Raw genomic sequence first — 19426 nt, 5'->3', positions numbered from 1 at the left:
TTCTTGGAAATAATACCACGCAAAATTGATGTTTTAAAAAATACCCCCTCTTTATAGTACATGTACTTGTCTAGTTTCTTTATCAGAATTCATGTCACAATTTTAATGTCATTATCATTGATTTGTTGGGTGATGACGGAGTATCTGACCAAATTATTGACCGACTTTCCACCAGTTATACAGACAAATCCTGAACTATCACAGACAGGAAATATGCCCCCGCAGCACAATTCTCCCGTGTACCACAAAACTGTTTAGTTTTTAGAGAGCATTTCTTCTTATACAGAAGAAATGCTCTCTTGTCTAAAAAAGGGAAACATTTTTAAAACCCACTTTCTCATAAACCACTTGTGTACTATTTGTTAAATTAATTTACAAAGATCATTTAGTATAGATTTAAGTTTGTTCACGCCATGATTTGGAACCAGGGACCCAGGAGTTGTATAAGGATAGCCCGATACTGACTGAATAAGTTTGTCTATTATCAAGGGGCATGATGTAAAAACTGTGTATATATCAAAGGGGTGTTGGTGATAAACAAAATCAACACTATCAAAATGCTCTGTAACAATACGTAAAAGACAATTATTAAAACCAGTGGCGGATTAGGGGGTGGGGGGTGGGTGTATTGTCATTGTAACCCCCCTCCGATCCCCTGTTGTTGAACATTTTTAACAAAAACCATCTTCTTTGCAATCTTGGACTCTTCGCCACCGTCTACCCCCCCCCCCCCCCCCCTTGGGTTGGTTGGTTGTGAATCCCACTCGAGAATTAGTCACTCATACGGAGACGTCACCATTACCGGTGACGGGCTGCAACAGTTAGGCCTAATGCTATGCTCGGTTCGTACGGCCTTTAAGCAGGGAGGGATCTGTATTATGCTGTGACACGAGTAGTCGGTTTTTGCGGTTTCATCTGAAAGACCACCCCATTTAATCGCCTCTTACGACAAGCAAGGGTTAAGTGAGGACATATTCTAACACGGACCCCTCCCCCTTTTTGGGGTTTTAGGTGGAAAAGGTATAAACTTAGCTAAGGTCACTCCCCTCTTGAAAAGTTTCTGGATCCGCCGCTGAAAGGTATTCCTTGCCTAAGATCACAACCATAATGGCAATAAATTCGAATACTGAAATGAATACATGTATATTTTGAGTTTTGGAATAATATATGATTGAGTCCATGGACATATTTACTCACTTTTTGGAGAAAAAATAATTTTGCTATGTCTGGAACGCAGAATGCTACGTTACAAGGAAGCCTGTTCTTGAGGAGTTGATATATTAGAAGAAATTTATTTTGATAGATCTGAGATTCTGGTTGAACTTGACTATTTTTGTTTTGATAGACCTGAGAGATTCGGGTCAAGCCGGACTGCATGAAGATCAAAGTATAGTGCGAGGAGGCGATTGGATGTAAAGTTCTTCTCAAATCCTAGGACCCACACTAAGGCCAGTCTGCTGGACTCATTCTTAATAAAGTCCCGATCATTCGACAAAATTCACTGATGGGCAGTGTGGGTCAGATAAGTGACTGGTTAGTCCCACAAGCGGGGGCATTTGTTTTATAACTTTTATTTGAACTGTAGAGTAGCTCTAGTTTTCAATGATTTCAATCTACCTTGCTGTTTGCTGAATTGTTAATTCTTGTCGATTTTTTCAGCAGTCAGAAATATAAGAATAAATTTACAAAATCTGATGTCAGATAAATCATAGTTTTGATTGTAATAAGTGCAGCATTCTGAAGTCTGCACTTTGTTGAGGTAAATAATTTAAATAAATTCTTGGAAATTCATTTAGATAAGATTTCTATTTGTCTGTGTTGACTTTGTAGGACTCATTGATGGTCAACAGAAGACTGTGACCTTGGATCAGAAGATCGGACGTTTGGGGGTCACTCTGTTACTGTACTACACAGCTAAGTAAGTACTCAGTCATAATGTAAGATCAGATGTACTACATATCTAAGTAAGTATTCAGTCATAATGTAAGATCAGATGTACTACATATATAAGTAAGTACTCAGTCATAATGTAAGATCAGATGTACTACATACCTAAGTACTCAGTCATAATGTAAGATCAGATGTACTACATATCTAAGTACTCAGTCATAATGTAAGATCAGATGTACTACATATCTAAGTAAGTACTCAGTCATAATGTAAGATCAGATATACTACATATCTAAGTAAGTACTCAGTCATAATGTAAGATCAGATGTACTACATATCTAAGTAAGTACTCAGTCATAATGTAAGATCAGATGTACTACATATCTAAGTAAGTACTCAGTCATAATGTAAGATCAGATGTACTACATATCTAAGTACTCAGTCATAATGTAAGATCAGATGTACTACATATATAAGTAAGTACTCAGTCATAATGTAAGATCAGATGTACTACATATCTAAGTACTCAGTCATAATGTAAGATCAGATGTACTACATATATAAGTAAGTACTCAGTCATAATGTAAGATCAGATATACTACATATCTAAGTAAGTACTCAGTCATAATGTAAGATCAGATGTACTACATATCTAAGTACTCAGTCATAATGTAAGATCAGATGTACTACATATATAAGTAAGTACTCAGTCATAATGTAAGATCAGATGTACTACATATCTAAGTACTCAGTCATAATGTAAGATCAGATGTACTACATATCTAAGTACTCAGTCATAATGTAAGATCAGATGTACTACATATCTAAGTACTCAGTCATAATGTAAGATCAGATGTACTACATATCTAAGTACTCAGTCATAATGTAAGATCAGATGTACTACATATCTAAGTATTCAGTCATAATGTAAGATCAGATGTACTACATATCTAAGTAAGTACTCAGTCATAATGTAAGATCAGATGTACTACAACTCAGTCATAATGCAAGATCAGATGTACTACATATCTATTAAGTAAGTACTCAGTCATAATGTAAGACTGTACACTAGTAAATGTTTATCTATAATATGATAATATGTATTAAACACTGAGAATAATGTTCATTAGACACAAATAAACAAGGACATAGCCACTGTCAATACACAGGTTAATTACACGTCAGAAACACATCTGTAATTAACACTGTGTTTATATCTGTAATTAACACTGTGTTTATATCTGTAATTAACACTGTGTTTATATCTGTAATTAACACTGTGTTTATATCTGTAGTTTAGACAGTGCTTAGACACTGTGTTGAGATCTGTAATTAACATGGTTTCCAGATATGTAATTAACACCGTGTTGAAATGTGTAATTTTCACTGTGTTGATAGATGTAATTAACATGGTTTCTAGATGTGTAATTTTCACTGTGTTGATAGATGTAATTAACACTGTGTTGAGATGTGTAATTAACACTGTGTTTATAGATATTGGATTTTCTTCACTTTAGCAGTGAACTCCTCAGCCACAAAGAGGTTGTCTCTGATGTCCACACATAAATCTAATGGACGGTGTAAATCACAGTGAATGTAACGGAGGAACTGTCCGTCCTGATCTAGGATGTGGATACACTGATTGTAACATTCTGCTGTCAGGATGTGACTTTGGCTGTCTGTAGTGATGCCGTATGGATCAAATGATTGCTCGGTATTAGAGGGATGACCAGTGTATCTAAATCGGCGTTTTCCTGACTGATTGACCACCACTACTGCATCAACATCCCAGTCAACCACACAGATATCCAGGTTCCTGTTCTCACTGATGAAACGAGCAGATGAATAGAGAGGACGGCCCTGATCATCAAACTGAATGGTTTGTTTTTCTGTGGAGCCAGAGTAACGCACAACTTTGGATTGTTTGTCATCATCACTGATCATGGTAACCAGGAGATCATCAGAGGCGGTACGGCAGACACCACGAGGTCTCCACCCCTGTAGTGTGATCACGGTTTGTATCTCTTTATTCTTAACTAAGTTTATAGTTCTTTTATCAGGGTCAGTATAAACAAGATCTCCGTCCCGTGTCACTGCTATGTCCCCTGGTTTGTTCCCTGACTTGGTTTGTATTGATGTTAGTAGTTTACCCCGGAGGTTGAGGAGCTTCATGATTTCGTTACTCCCGCGTGTCCAGACTTGTTCTTCACTGACACAGCTAACACTGTATAGTCCGCTATACCCAGTGTCTATGGTGGCGGTGACGCGCGGTTCATTAAGCAGTGGCTTGACTGGAGGAGACGATACAGCTTCTGCTGACTTCATTATGTAGCCTTGTTCTTCTGTGTTAATGGATAATGGCGACAGAGACCCAAACATTTCACGGAGCTGTTCTGTGTTTATTTTCTGAGGTGACAAATTTGGTAATGTAACTTGGACTTTTGGTGGTAATCTCCTGAACTCGGCATTCCTAGATTTGTAGGTAGAGATTAGGGAGACGTCATTGGATTCCAATATTGCCTTCAGATTTAGAATGATTTGTTTGAGTTCAGTAATACTGTGTGTGATTTCATCTGTGTTTTTATCTAAGGCAGCCAGATGTTTAGTTTTCATCTCCGCAATGTCGGATTTCCGTTGGTTGACAATGGCGGTGATCTCCCGGTGCAAGATTTCTCCTTGTTGGTCGGCAGCTGTGGTCAGTTTCCCGTACGTCGTTTCTATCTGGGCTTTCTCAGTTTGGACATCGGAAACGATTTCTTCGTATCGGGGGTAAATTCTGGTTTCGAGTTCTTCCAAATCTTTTTGTAAACCTTGTGTTTTAGCGCTGAGTTTTTTCTGAATATCCGATATATCGTGACCTTTGTGTTTACCTGAGGCGACGCAGGTAGAACAGACGGGAAGGTCGCATTTCTCACAGTGAAGTTCACACTGTTTGTCAGGGTGGCTGGGACATTTTGGGTAGTTACATGTAGGAGTAGAACTTTTCTCTATGAACGGTATGACTCGGTGTTTTCTAGACGAATCCAAGAGATGTTTTCCTACACAGTTAGTACAGAGATTTATATTACAACGTTCACAGTGACTTTGTAGGGGGGCAGTTTCACAGGCGTCGCACAGTAGGACGTGCTGGGCACTGCGCCGGGGGTGCAGCATATCTGGTGTCTGGGTCACATGAGTAGTTCACTGTTAATAGAGAAATGAACATTATTTTTGAGTATCGGGTTTGAATTGTAAGACCTGAAATAAACAAGATAGAGAATCATCATAGAGGTATATATTACATGTTTAACGATTACGGCATTTCAAATCCCCCACCCCTGATGTATAGAATTCTAAGTCAGCCAATGTCATCAAACCTGTCTTATCAATCATACAAACAGCTTTATATATTCATAATGATTTGGTGGCACTGCAATGTGTATATACAGGCCCGTACCCAGACTTTTTCAATGGGGGGTGCATAAATTTACGGCGAATGGTTTGGGGGCTTTAAACGGCCCCCAAGCGGGTCCAGGGCGAAGCCCGGTGGGGGGGGGGGGGGTCCTTGGAGGCGAAGCCCCCCGGAAGCAGAAGCGAAATAGAGAAAAATAAGGGTAAAAATGCTCTATCCTGGATGAAATTTTTGCTTTTTATTTACTTATTTAATACTCATAAATATGAAAGGGGAAACATACTAAAATTGGTCATATTTAAGGAAATGCTGGTCAATAATGTGTTCTTGTCTAATGAAAGTTATTTATTAATTATATGAAGTTGGACTTTCAGTTTTGCTTTTATTTGTTTAGTATCCCCTAGCAGGTACCAAGGATCACTTCTTTAAATTCATTCACAGAGCCAAGATGCAAAATATGAAGTAAAACATGTATACATGTTAACATTTTTATTCAAACTTTGTTTCAAGAAATGGTAATGAAAGGTGAACAAAACTTCAAACTACAACACAGTACTAAGTCCAAAAAATAAAAGAAGATTTTAGTCATAAATTACAGACAGCATTTATAAAGAGCACTGCTAGAAGTTCTTAAGGGAAAAAAAAAAAAAAAAAAAAAAATAAAAAAAAAAAAAAAAAAAAAAAAAAAATTGCGTGTCCAGTTATCATGGTTATATGCAGAAAAAAAAGTTGGTAAGTTGAAAGTTTTTTTTTAATTTTTATGTCCCAACATTTGATTCCTGGGTCGTAAAGTTTTATTGATTTCCATATGTACGTATGTCCAGCTAAACTGTGATGAGCTGCATCCCGCATCATACAAGGTATTTTTTTTAGATTTGTCAGATGTTCACTGATTGGTAATAAGTTCAGTTTTAGCGCAATGACAGACAACACAATACATTTGTACGTTTTACTCTTTTTAAATTTTGTATGCAGTTTAATTGTGATGAGTCCGACTCGTACTTCTGAAGATATACTTTAAAGCATTATTGATATTACCTGTGTACTACAACTGCAGTCACACTAAAACTCAGCTAGGTCAAATCGATCTTTGAAACGATGCATTTGTCCTAGAATATCTGCAAAACATACCACTGATCAAGACTCAATTCGTTTAAAAAAGAAACCGAATACGATGTTAACCTATTTCTTTACGCATAGGCAATATGTATTGAATTTATTTCGTGATATTCCTTACTGTGGAAGTAAAAGCTAGGGATTTTAGAAAATATTTGACTTTAATAGTGCTTGATGATTTACACAGCCGACTTTAATAGTGCTTAATGGTTTTCACAGGGGGGTGCATTTGCACCCCCGCACCCCCCCTCGGTACGAGCCTGAATTATAATAGCAATATGTTTGTCTCACCTGTAAATCTAATATGGCTTCCCTGTTCTTTCGACCTTCAGTGTAGTCCCGTGCTTTAAATACCTGTACGTGACGAGATCGACCTTGTATACACTACCTAAGTACGTGTCATCTACTGCTTCAATAGATTTAAACTTCACATTGACCCACTTTGATGCACCCCACGGTTTTGGTAACGTTGATTTTCCGTTAATTTCAAATGCAAATGAAGAAATATTGGGTGACCCTCCTCTTTTCTATTTTTGATGGTAGTAGTGAATGGGAAGATTGGAAGCATGAATAATAACATAACACAAGAGTGAGACAAGCGAGTTTGGAAAAGTCCTCATGCTACGCTTGATGTACACTCTGTAAACATCGGATCATACATCCATTTAATGAAGGACAAGCGCTTCCCCCTAAATAGATGTACCACGATTTAAGAAATCGAATGAAAGATTTTTTTGATTTCTAGTCAACTCGTACCCTGACCGACTCGTACCCAGGTCAACTCGTACCTCATAGGTCAACTCGTACCCAAAATGCAAATGTCATCTCGTACCCAAGAATCTGCCCATAATGCAATATATGTATGCGCATATAAGTGACATATCGCTTAGGTACGAGTTGTCATCAATTGAAGAGGAGGAGTCAACTCGTAACCAGATTCTTGGGACTTTTACCTTTTGGGTACGAGTTGACCTATTGGGTACGAGTTGACCTGGGTACGAGTCGGTCAGGGTACAAGTTGACTTAAGTCCATTTTTTTAAAAAGGCAAATTTAGAACCCCCCCCCCCCCCCCCCCCCCCCCGATTTAGTATTATAAATTTAACGTTTAATGTGTGAGTTTTCTTGTTTTTGTACTTTCAGTATTCAAATTATTTGACCCCCCCCCCCTGAAAAGCGATGTCACGTGCCTGTGACAGGTAAAGCGTAGAACAGGTGGTAATCGTAGATTGCCTGACTCGTTCTGATATTGTGACGTAGCCGCACATGTCACACTACAGTGTATCTCACACAAACTTTCAGTACTGGAACAAACTACTACCACTACAGCTTTTTCCCTTGCACAGTTATTTTTTTTTTTTTTAGCTCACATGAGCTGAGAGCTCAAGTGAGCTTTTTTGATCGCCTGTTGTCCGTCGTCTGTCTGTCAACTTTTTACATTTTCGACTTCTTCTCCAGAACTAGACTTGCTCAAGTCTCTATGTTGTTTTTATTACTTTATCATTTTATCCAAATTTTACTGTAATATCTGCTCTCTATCATTTATGTTTGGCATTATCAAAAGTATTAAAGAGAGCACTGATTATTAAACATAGAGACTTGAGCAAGTCTACTCCAGAACCACTGGACCAATTTCAACTAAACTCGGCCAAAATCATCCTTGGGTGAAGTTTGTTCAAATGAAAGGCCATGTCCCTTCCAAAGGGGAGATAATCACAAAAATTGAAAAATAAGGTGGGGTCATTTAAAAATCTTCTCAAGAACCACTGGGCCAGAAAAGCTGAAATTTACATGAAAGCTTCCTGACATAGTGCAGATTCAAGTTTGTTAGAATCATGGCCCCCGGGGGTAAGATAAGGCGACAATAGGGGATCCATTTTTACGTACAAATATATAGGGAAAATCATTAACTATCTTCTGAAAAATCACTGGGCCTGAAAAGTTTACATTCACATGAAAGCTTCCTGACCTAGTCAAGATTCAATTTTGAAAAAAAATCATCGCTTGTCACACATATTCCTGCATTTCAATTTTTAAAAAAATGGAGGGATCAACAAGTATTAATAAACCTGTTTATTTTTATTTCCTAAGCGTTGTTTCGGCAAGAAGAATTCAGAATTGCGTTCTTTCTGTCCCTCTTGGTGTAAACCTTCCATACGTATGGTTACATTATGACGAAGTATCAAAATATTACATTTTATCTACTCTATATTTTAAAAGGAAACAAATCTTATGAATTACATGTATTGAAATCATCGGTTCAAATACATTAGTTACATAAAACACGATATTTGTGAAAATATTTTTTAAATCTTCATTTATTTTCCTCATATTTTCAGGCAAAAGATCATAAAAAAATTTGAAACTTAATTCAAAATCTAAATATTGCGATGAAATGATTGATAAGTCAATAATGATACCAAAATGATATTGTTATTCAATATTGCTTCATCAAATTGCTAGTGCTTGCAAATTAAGAGTTTCAGTTCAAAAGTAATGAACAGATGACTGGAATCGAGTTTGTTTTAAAAATGATACTGGGGTCCGGCTTATAAGTATTATCAGGTGCAGTCTTTACGACATTGATAGAATAGGAAAAGAATATTCAGATTCAGATTTAGCTGGAAATCTGAATATAAGTCAAAACACGTTAGTTAGACACCCCCCCCCCCCTCTTTTCGATCCAGTTCGCCTCCCCAATGTCAAATACTTGCCGACGCCCCTGCACTGTGTATGTGTTGGTATTTTAACCTTCATGGAATATACGACTCTGTCCGATGATGACCTGTTTTTGAAACACAACAACTGATAAAAGAGGAGGTCTTCACCTTCTAAAGGGCCATCTTTTTTCATTAAATTTCCAGGATCCACCAACCCAAACATACAAACATTTGCTCATAAAAGGACATTTCTTTAATAGATGACCACAATATTAGGATGTTATTTTTTGGCAATCTGTTTGGGAAGTATCATTTGTCATAACTTGAACAAAGATGAACCTCTGACCCAAATGCCAAATCGTCTTAACATTTTTGGGAGCGGATCCAAGTTTGATTTCCCTGTTTTGTAACTTAATTGTCTTGCATTCATTGTTAATGTGGTGATAATGCTTGTTAACGAATTCCAATCAATCAATTCATTTTCAAATTTTGACATTTTTACTACTGTAATTACTGGTCTTTGTCTGAATGCACATGTACTTTTGAAATGCACGACCCATTGTATCAAGCGGATTGGAAGGTAGGTATTTTTTGAATGTTACATGATCTGATTTGTGACAGTCACATGATATTTGATTGAAACTCTGATTGGGACAAATTTAATACGCATAAATGTAAGTTTATTTTAATTTTTCTTTTCTTCAGAAATCTTGCTTATGGACGAATGGTGCCTGTTTGCAGAATTTATGTCATTGTCACGTGAGATTGTGGCGACCTTTAGTGAAATCTTGTCATTTAATTGGCCACTTTCAGAATAAATCGAATCTTATTGCGTCAGCATGAACTTGACTTATCATTTATCAATACTAGGTAAATGCGGAAGAGAGAGCTGAAGTCTGGTATTGCGGGGACTAGAACACCCCCCCACCCCGAACACCACCCCCCACCCCGAACACCCCCCCCCCCCGGAGTTTTAGTAAGGAGAACAAAACAAAAAAATAAGATACTAAGCATAATTTTCACTTTTCTTACTGATGTAGATCAATAGCCAATGAAATGCAACATTTTCATATAATTACATATGTTTGTGGCTTAAAATTTGATACTTGATCCAATTTTTTGTTCATATATAATAGGGTATATTTGGCTCCATATATTTAGAAGGATATTGTTTTCCATGTGCAATTTATCTTTTTTCACCCCTTTCTCTCAATATCTGTATACTCCTGACTAGGAAATTTTGTCATCATTACAGTGCAGTGTAGGTATCACACCGGTAATTATTTTCACTATATATTACTATAGAGGGAAAAAATCATTAAAAATCAGTTTACAAAATTGATGCCGAATAACGCAGTCAGACACGTTCTATATTACCTATCTCGTCTGCAGACACCAGAAAAACAACACCCTACGCGGCATTTTCGAAAATAAATTACCCGCAAACAAGACTACCCTCAAATCCACGTGTTTTTCACATGTGTGTAAACAGCCGGAGTGCACCTCAGGAAGTAGCCTCAGCTACCAACAGCAAATAGTTCCTTTGTATACACTATTGGTTATTTCTACAAATTACGCAACATTTCCTAATCAGGGGTACAAAAATTAAGAGAAAAGAAGAGGAAATGAGAAAAATCGCGCAAGGAAAAAATATTTCTTTAAATATATGGAACTACAATTACTTGACTAAGTTCATTTTGATTGGACAATATACCGGTGTGATACCTTGAAATTTTTCACAATGCTATGCGAGTTATTTCCCCATGATTACAGATGGCGCGCAGTATATTGCGGAGCATTATGGGAAGGCCAGGGCACCAGGCTAGGTCCTCAGTAGTGTAATGACTTAAAAATAGTATTACTGAACAATGATAGTTTAGTTTACTGATCACATTCAGGGGCGGATCCAGGAATTGCGGTTACTTTATGAGGCAATGGGTCCAGGGGGATATATTTCAAGCCCCATAAAATCTGTAAAATCCAAGAGCTTCTGGGGGCTTCTCCCAGAAGCTCTTGGATTTTACATGTACAGATTTTATGGGGCTTGAAATATATCTCCTATTTAGTCATTTGTACTATTTTCTATCATTTTAATAAGGTGAAATTAATAAAATAACCCAAATTTTAAGTTTTTTTGAGTCGGCTCGCGAAGCGAGATGCTCCTTGCTATCAACGGCATGCGGATTTACCGCGTCACACAAACTCTCTGTGTTTATAATCATGCGCGTGCAACTAGTTCTTATTCTTTAGTTGTTGAAATTTCAACACTGTTTGGTAAATATCATTCCTTTCTTATCCATACTCTTTAAAACTATTCCGATTATGATTCTGCGCGACTTAACATGCAAATTCTCCTTTTAAAATGTTTTGTCTGATCTGTTTATTAGACAACGTGAGCGCGTATGAATATATTATTTCAAGAACGAATTGTCTAATTTCAACATTGTCACGTGACGTTTTAGCGGGAAAAATATCGTGTGTTTACAGAAGTTGGCGAAGAGACTGATAGTGTGTGTTCACCGAAATTTGTGTTATAGGGCGAAAATATCTACGTACATTTCATCGAAGATTTATGTTATCATGGTTGTTTTCCTGCTATTCCCCCTTGGAATACTACTTTTGACATCAACTCTTCTGCACGAATCGATTCTTTATTTCCGTTGAAACTTCAGGATCAGGTAATTTGATCGCTGTGGTACCTGTATTTTTCATATTTTAAAAAGCGTTACCTCGGAGGAGCTAGATGCCATGCATGGGAAATGGGGTGGTCAATTGTGAGCGTGCTTCAGTTTTGATGACTACAACCTTTGTACTGTGTGCTAACTATTGGTATGTCGCTTCTCATCGGAGATTCACATATTCGCCGGTAATGTTCATTAATTCAATATCGAATATGTGCATTGTTGAAACATACAGATGGACCACAGATTCATACTGATTACCTTTTCTTGTAAAGGGGATCAAAGAGAGTGCAATGAATACATTTTCCGATGTTGTGTTAGGAAACAGTATATAGGAAAATATTTTTTTCTCAAGAATTGTTCAGGGAAACAATGTCATGACAAGTCAATGTTTTGTTTGAATTATGACTCTCAAAATTCCTCTCTAGGCCTAGAGTGTAAATTATCTTTAAGTATATACATTATGTTAAAATATATACCCATAGGCGCCTGGGTCAAGGATATTGCACTATAACGTATATGTAAACAATGGAGGAAATTCGAACCACGAATAAATATTTCTCTCTGATCTATGGTGTCTCTTTATAGATTTTTTCATGTTCCAGGAAGCTTAAATACACGTATCATTATCAGAGAACACTAATTTATCCACGTTTTAAAAAATGTCTTATCCCACTGATTCATAATATATAACAAGGCTTGCAACTCAATCTACCCCTTTCCGTACCCCATGAGAGATATTCTCCAAAACATTGACGAGCAGATGAAGAGAGAGTCGACTCTCAGGCCCATAAGGCCTTTGATTATTTTTTATTTTCTATTTTTTTTTTTTTTTTTTTTTTTTTTTTTTTTTTTTTAGAAAAAAATCAAGTTCTCCCAATAAAGCAATTCAAGAAATCAAAAGATTTTGTCATTTATTTCTCCGGGAGAGGAAGAAATTATTGCTTCTTTTATCGTTTAGTACATTTTCCAAAACAAGATACCGCGATTTACCTTAAATTTGAAAATTTTAGGGGGCTGTTGTTTTTAAAACAGATTACTACTGAAATTCTCGGTATTAATTGCGTTATAACTTGGACAGAAATAACGTCAAATACGCGATTTGACGAAGTGCATATTTCAAAAAGTTTTCTCCATAAAATCGAAGAAATTAAACCTTTATTGTGTCATAGATATCATACAATCTGTTAAAACTCAGCATAATAAAGACGTTGGTAACATAAGCTTTACTATACACTATTTGTTAATACTATTTGTGTGAAGCTTAGGACCGCAATCGTACAAGCGCGTCCCAACTTCCAGTGTAAGGGGAGTAACTACAAAAATGTAGGCCATTGATAGAAATAATACATATGGAACTATTTGATGTTGGTAGTTGTCGTAACGTATATTGAAAATAAATACCAGAGTGATACCTTTAAAATATTTAAGATAATATTATTCAATCAATTTGAGCCCACATCTACGGGGATAGTCCGAAATTTACGAAGTGACATATACAAGGATATACATGGCAAAGTCAAAACATTTATTTTCTCCCCAGTGCCCTCGTCTGAAAATAAATATTTTCTTGACTATTTGATAATAAAACAAAACAGAAAAATTAAATAGGTTGGTTGCGTTCGTTACAAGCAGCTGACAAGATTTTAATAAGCAAACATCAAATAGACAAAGCTGAAAAATCACTAATGAAAACATATGAATTTAAAACTGAAAATGGGCTGGGTGGGAGGGAAGGCTAAGACACAGAAATACAAAAGCGACCTTTGTTGCTTGTAACGAACCCCACACTGACCAGTAGTGATATATACTAAGCGCAACAGCGCTCGTGCATGAGCTCAAAAACCCGCGAAATGTATTTACGGAAAACAACGAAAAATGACGAAATGTAAAACGTAAAGAAATGAATTTACACTGTATGAGGAGCGGCAGTTAAGGCATGACATGGGCCTTATATATACAGTATCATTATACAAATATGAAATGTAAATAAAGTCAATATTGTTAGATCATGTGCTTTGATTCAGTCTTATAGAAAGATTCTCAACAAAATGTTGACATACTCCGATATAAAACAACGCACCTGATCTTCATACGACGTCATCCATAGAAATGGGTCAGTATTTTTGGTAGTACGTTATGAACTAAATTTGGATAGGTTTTCAAAATAACTAACCCCCCCCCCCCCCTACAATTGTTATACAGTGAACATTCCAATACGTTGTGTTCTTCATCTTCGATTGAATGAAAAGGTGAAGATAACGAACAGTGATTAATCTCGTAACTCCTATAAAGATAAAAAGGTTCATAGTAGGACATGTTGTCCAAACCTGGTGCTTTCTTCAATTTTGAAAGAGCTTCATGTAATTCAGCATTTGTAATTTCAGGATACAGCAAAGAGAAACTGAACTTGTTTCTTCCATAACCTTTAGTCTTTCCTCTATATTAGCTGTATATTGCCTTAAATAAAAGTATCCCATTAAATACAATTTTGGTCACCTATTGCTTTCATTCTGCAGCTGATTCACCAGAGACCAATATTCTTTTGAATTATCAAAATTAAACTAAAGCTGGTTTAAATGTTTTGTTTGAAATATATCCTTTTTTACTCAATTTAAAAGAGGAACCTGTTATTGTTGAATCTCCAGGGAAAATGAGACCGAGTTATTGCTTTGTTTTGAACAAGTATAGATGTTTTAGCGTTGATAGAACGTTGCGTCGTAATACACAATTTCTGAGTTGCCCAATAGTTCTTTCCCTTTGTGGAACTCTTACGCACAGTGAGACGCAAAACACACTTTCATGCACACGCGGTGGGTACAAATGCTCATCACTGCCTTGATATATTGCCTAAATGATGGCTATCAGACATCATGCAACCACCCAAACTGCTGAGACACACAATTGTAGTAAGTTTATGAGCAGAAGAGGGAATAAAAATTATTTCATACTTTGATGTAATGGCCTAATTCAAACATATATTATTCTTGATATGGTCAGTTTAATATATACGAACGGCTGATATGTCATAACTTTTATCCTTATTTACATAGCTAATCTATCATCTTGTACTTACCTAAGCGTTCAACAGAATACTGAATGTACCTCCACCATCGAAGAGCTGATCTCGGAAGTTGAGTATTATACGGTTTGTTACCTCAATTAGTCTGTCGATAAGCTTGATGTACTATATTTCAAATAATCAATATCAAATACATATATCAATACGTGTTTCATACTAATTATTAGGCCGTTCTTGGCACACTGATTTTGACTACGGATGACTCCGTTTACCTGATCAATATATCGGGCTCACAGCAGGTATGTCCGGTCAAGAGAGGATGCTTACTCCTCCTGGGTGCCTGGTCCCACTTCTGGTGTGTCTAAGGGTCTATTTTGCATTGCTTGTGGGAGCTGTGAGATTGTTCGCTGTTCATTATCTTCACCTTTCATTAAAGAAATCTAATATTCAACGTAAATTCAACCTATCATCAAATTAAATTAAGCCTCTTGTCAACGTTATTCGACGTCGGAGTTTTATTGTCATGTCATTTCTGAAAACCTACCGGTCGCGGTAACTCAGTGGTAGAGGCATTTAAAAGTGAGAATCAAAGGTCTTTCGAATATGACCTTAATCGCGGATTTCCCGTGTCGAGGTAGGCATTGACATGACAAAGAATCTTCACTGCTAAGTCCTTGCGGAGTGCTAAGCATAGGTCTAAATTTGTGGTACTTCATCTCCAGCTGACGACGTCTCAATATGAGCGAAGGAACATATACATCAAACAAACAAACCTCATGTTAATGCTGTCTTACGTTGAAAAAAGAGAGAAACGAAATTGTAGAAAGAAAACTAAAACTTTGAAACTAGTGGTATTTTCACTTCTCTTTATAAAGTACAGGTATTAAGTCATTTATACTGCATGAGTACATATTATAGCGTGTTCAAATTTTCGCGTACTTGGATCTAATGCACGATTTGACGTATTCATAAATTAGCTCTTCTGGGTGCTGTTAGTCTGGATAAGTGAAGTATTTGTATTTTAGCCTTACAAAATGACTATACACATAAAAAATACAAAAAAAAAAAAAACAAAAAAAAACAAAAAAAAAAATAAAATAAAAAAATATATATATATATATATAAATCCCGCTAAACTACGATTTATCTTTCATGTTTCATTAAAATTTTCAGAATTCTGAGAATTCTGAGAAAAACCAATGGCTTTTTTTTTGGTGATGACTTTTGTTTCGGCAACATTTAAAGAATTTTAAAATGTTTAGACTATTCTTAAGTGTTACAGACACACACATCTCTTCGTTTTACCGCAACGTTCGATATTTTTTGTTCGTATTGACCGAAAAAAAAATGTGCATCGGTAAATGCAATTTACCGATTCCTGTGGGAAAACAAAACAACTGACAAACTAACAGTGAGCATACCGCCTGAACCATCAGCCGGAATATCTCAGCTGGGAGAGCGTTAGACTGAAGATCTATAGGTTCCCGGAACACTCCAGCGACTGATCAATATAAAAATATTTTTGTTTTTAAAAATAGTCGTTGATGGATTTTTAGAGATCCTATTGTCGAAAACGTAACTAGGACATCGCTTCTATCTCTGCTTTCCAATGTTACTTTTATCAGGAACTTCTCTGGATGAACAGTGCTGTCCACTCTTCTAAAAATAGGTCTGCCAGCAGGGATAGGAGGAAAATGATATAGATATGGATCTAGTCTTCAGAATTTGTAAAGAATAAATCCAGATAATGAACTTAGCTATCAGGATTGTTAGAGAATAAATCCCGATAATGAACTTAGCTATCAGGATTGTTAGAGAATAAATCCAGATAATGGACTTAGCTGTTAGAATTGTTACAGAATAAATCCCGATAATGGACTTGTTAGAATTGTTACAGAATAAATCCCGATAATGGACTTGTTAGAATTGTTACAGAATAAATCCAGATAATGGACTTAGCTGTTAGAATTGTTACAGAATAAATCCGATAATGGACTTAGCTGTTAGAATTGTTACAGAATACCTCCCGATAATGGACTTAGCTGTTAGAATTGTTACAGAATACCTCCCGATAATGGACTTAGCTGTTAGAATTGTTACAGAATACCTCCCGATAATGGACTTAGCTGTTAGAATTGTTACAGAATACCTCCCGATAATGGACTTAGCTGTTAGAACAAGAGGCCCATGGGCCAAATCGCTCACCTGAGTCACCTTGGTCCATATCAGAAGATTTTCCATATCTATTTGCATGTAAAACCGTAGTCCCTTTTATGGCCCCAAACTTACCCCTGGAGGCCATGGTTTTTGCAAACTTGAATCTACACTATGTCAGAAAGCTTTCATGTAAATGTGAACTTCTTTGACCCAATGGTTCTTGAGAAGAAGATTTTTAAAGATTTTCACTATATATTTGTATGTAAAACTTTGATCCCCTATTGTGGCCCTATCCTACCCCGGGGGGGGGGGGGGGGGGGGGGCATGATTTTGACAAACCTGAATCTGCACTATATCAGAAAGCTTTCATATAAATCTCAGCTTTTCTGGCTTAGTGGTTCTGGGAAGAAGATTTTTCCTATACATTTGTATGTAAAACTTTGACCCCTATTGTGGCCCCATCCGACCCCCGGGGGCCATGATCTTAACAATTTATAATCTGCACTATATCAGGAAGCTTTCATATAAACCTCAGCTTTTCTGGCTCAGTGGTTCTTGAGAAGAAGATTTTAAAAGATTTTTCCTATAAATTTGTATGTAAAACTTTGATGCCCCCTTGAGGCCCCATCCAATCCCCGGGGTCCATGATTTTAACAAACTTGAATCTGAACTATATAAAAAAAAAAAACCCCCAAAAAAACCCCAACATTTGATCCCCTATTGTGGCCCCATCTGATCCCCGGGGGCCATGATTTTAACAATTTAGAATCTGTACTATATCAGGAAGCTTTCATATAAATCTCAGCTTTTCTGGCTTAGTGGTTCTTTGGAAGAAGATTTTTAAAGATTTTCCCTATATATTTGTATGTAAAACTTTGACCCCCTATTGTGGCCCCATCCGACCCCCGGGGGCCATGATTTTAACAATTTAGAATCTGTACTATATCAGGAAGCTTTCATATAAATCTCAGCTTTTCTGGCTTAGTGGTTCTTGAGAAGAAGATTTTTAAAGATTTTTCCTATATATTTGTATGTAAAACTTTGACCCCCTATTGTGGCCCCATCCTACCCTAGGGGGCCATGATTTTAACAATTTAGAATCTGTACTATATAAGGAAGCTTTCATATAAATCTCAGCTTTTCTGGCTCAGTGGTTCTTGAGAAGATTTTTAAAGATTTTCCCTATATATTTGTATGTAAAACTTGATCCCCTATTGTGGCCCCATCCGACCCCTGGGGGCCATGATTTTAACAATTTAGAATCTGCACTACCTAATAAAGCTTATCTATAAATTTCATCTTTTCTGGCCCAGTGGTTCTTGAGAAGAAGATTTTTTAATGACCCTACCCTATTTTTACCTTTTCTTGATTATCTCCCCTTTGAAGGTGGCCTGGCCCTTTATTTTAACAATTTAGAATTCCTTTACCAAAGGATGTTTTGTGCCAACTTTAGTTGAAATTGGCCCAGTGGTTGTTGAGAAGAAGTTGAAAATGTGAAAAGTTTACAGACGGACAGACGGACGGACGCCGGAATACGGGTGATCAGAAAAGCTCACTTGAGCTTTCAGCTCAGGTGAGCTAATACATCCTGAAAATGGACTTAACTACATGTATTAAGATATATCAGCATTGTTAGAAGATATATAAATCCAGATGTATCCAGAGTTACATTATGAATACGTAAATCAAGTTCTTTAACGATTCTGACGATGTAGTCTTGTTCTATTCTAATTAGGAAATCTCAGCCACGTTTGTGCAGCTCCGACATTTCCGTGGGAGATAATTAAAATTTTTAATTGCTTTGAGACGTCACTAGCTGTTGCTGAAGTTCCAAAGAACAGTAAAACAAAACATGATGCTCAGTGCTTTTTAACACAATACTTGTCGCGACACATGACTCGCATTCAAAGACATTTCACTTCTTTGACCGGGAACAATCACTGCCTACTTTTGACGCGGTCATGGCACAAGAGCGGGACTTAATCTCCGCACCTCCCGGTCACGAAGAGAACGCTGTGACCACAGAACCACACTGATCATGAAATCATATCATGACACTGGTGAAATCCCCTAATAAATATCTTCAATCAACATATTGAATCAATACGCAGCTTCCGAGATATCAGCTCTTCTGTAATAAAGATACGTTCAGTGTTCTGTTGAATGCTTGAGTGGGTACAAGATGTATACATATACTATAGACTAGCTATGTAAATACGAATAAAAGTAATGAAGGTGTAAATTTTGTTTATATTAGCCGTTGGTATTCATTAAACTGACCATATCAAGAATAATATTTGATTGAATTAGGCCATTAAATCAAATATGAAATTAGGTTTTATTTCCTCTTCTTCACGAGTGATATTTCAATCAAAGAAATGGTGATTATCGATTTTTGTTTGAGCTATTTTATTATTAGATATTAATAAACTTACTGATATTGGGTGTCCCTGTAGTTTGGGTGGTTGCATGATGTCTGATAATCGGCTTTTAGACAATATATGAAGGCAA

The 19426-nt window shown here is 36.6% G+C and overlaps 1 protein-coding gene across 2 annotated transcripts; it reads right to left on the bottom strand.

Annotated features, from left to right (window-relative positions):
- Positions 1-3140: 3140 nt before the first annotated feature.
- Positions 3141-6927, bottom strand: LOC130049929 (tripartite motif-containing protein 72-like). 2 transcript variants are annotated; one of them, XM_056148172.1, is made up of 2 exons: positions 6320-6927; positions 3141-5073 (listed from the first exon to the last, which is right to left on the bottom strand). In XM_056148172.1, the coding sequence occupies exon 2, from the start codon at positions 5041-5043 to the stop codon at positions 3379-3381; it is 1665 nt and encodes a 554-aa protein (XP_056004147.1). In that variant the 5' UTR covers positions 5044-5073; positions 6320-6927; the 3' UTR covers positions 3141-3378. The 2 variants fall into 2 exon arrangements, with proteins under 2 accessions (XP_056004147.1, XP_056004146.1); XM_056148171.1 differs by having other exon boundaries at positions 6689-6927.
- Between the last annotated feature and the right edge of the window lie 12499 nt (positions 6928-19426).

The sequence above is a fragment of the Ostrea edulis genome, chromosome 9 (genome assembly GCF_947568905.1).
Source record: "Ostrea edulis chromosome 9, xbOstEdul1.1, whole genome shotgun sequence".
Lineage (NCBI taxonomy): Eukaryota > Metazoa > Mollusca > Bivalvia > Ostreida > Ostreidae > Ostrea > Ostrea edulis.
Note: the sequence above shows the minus strand (reverse complement) of the source record. Positions and strands in the feature narration are given on the sequence as shown.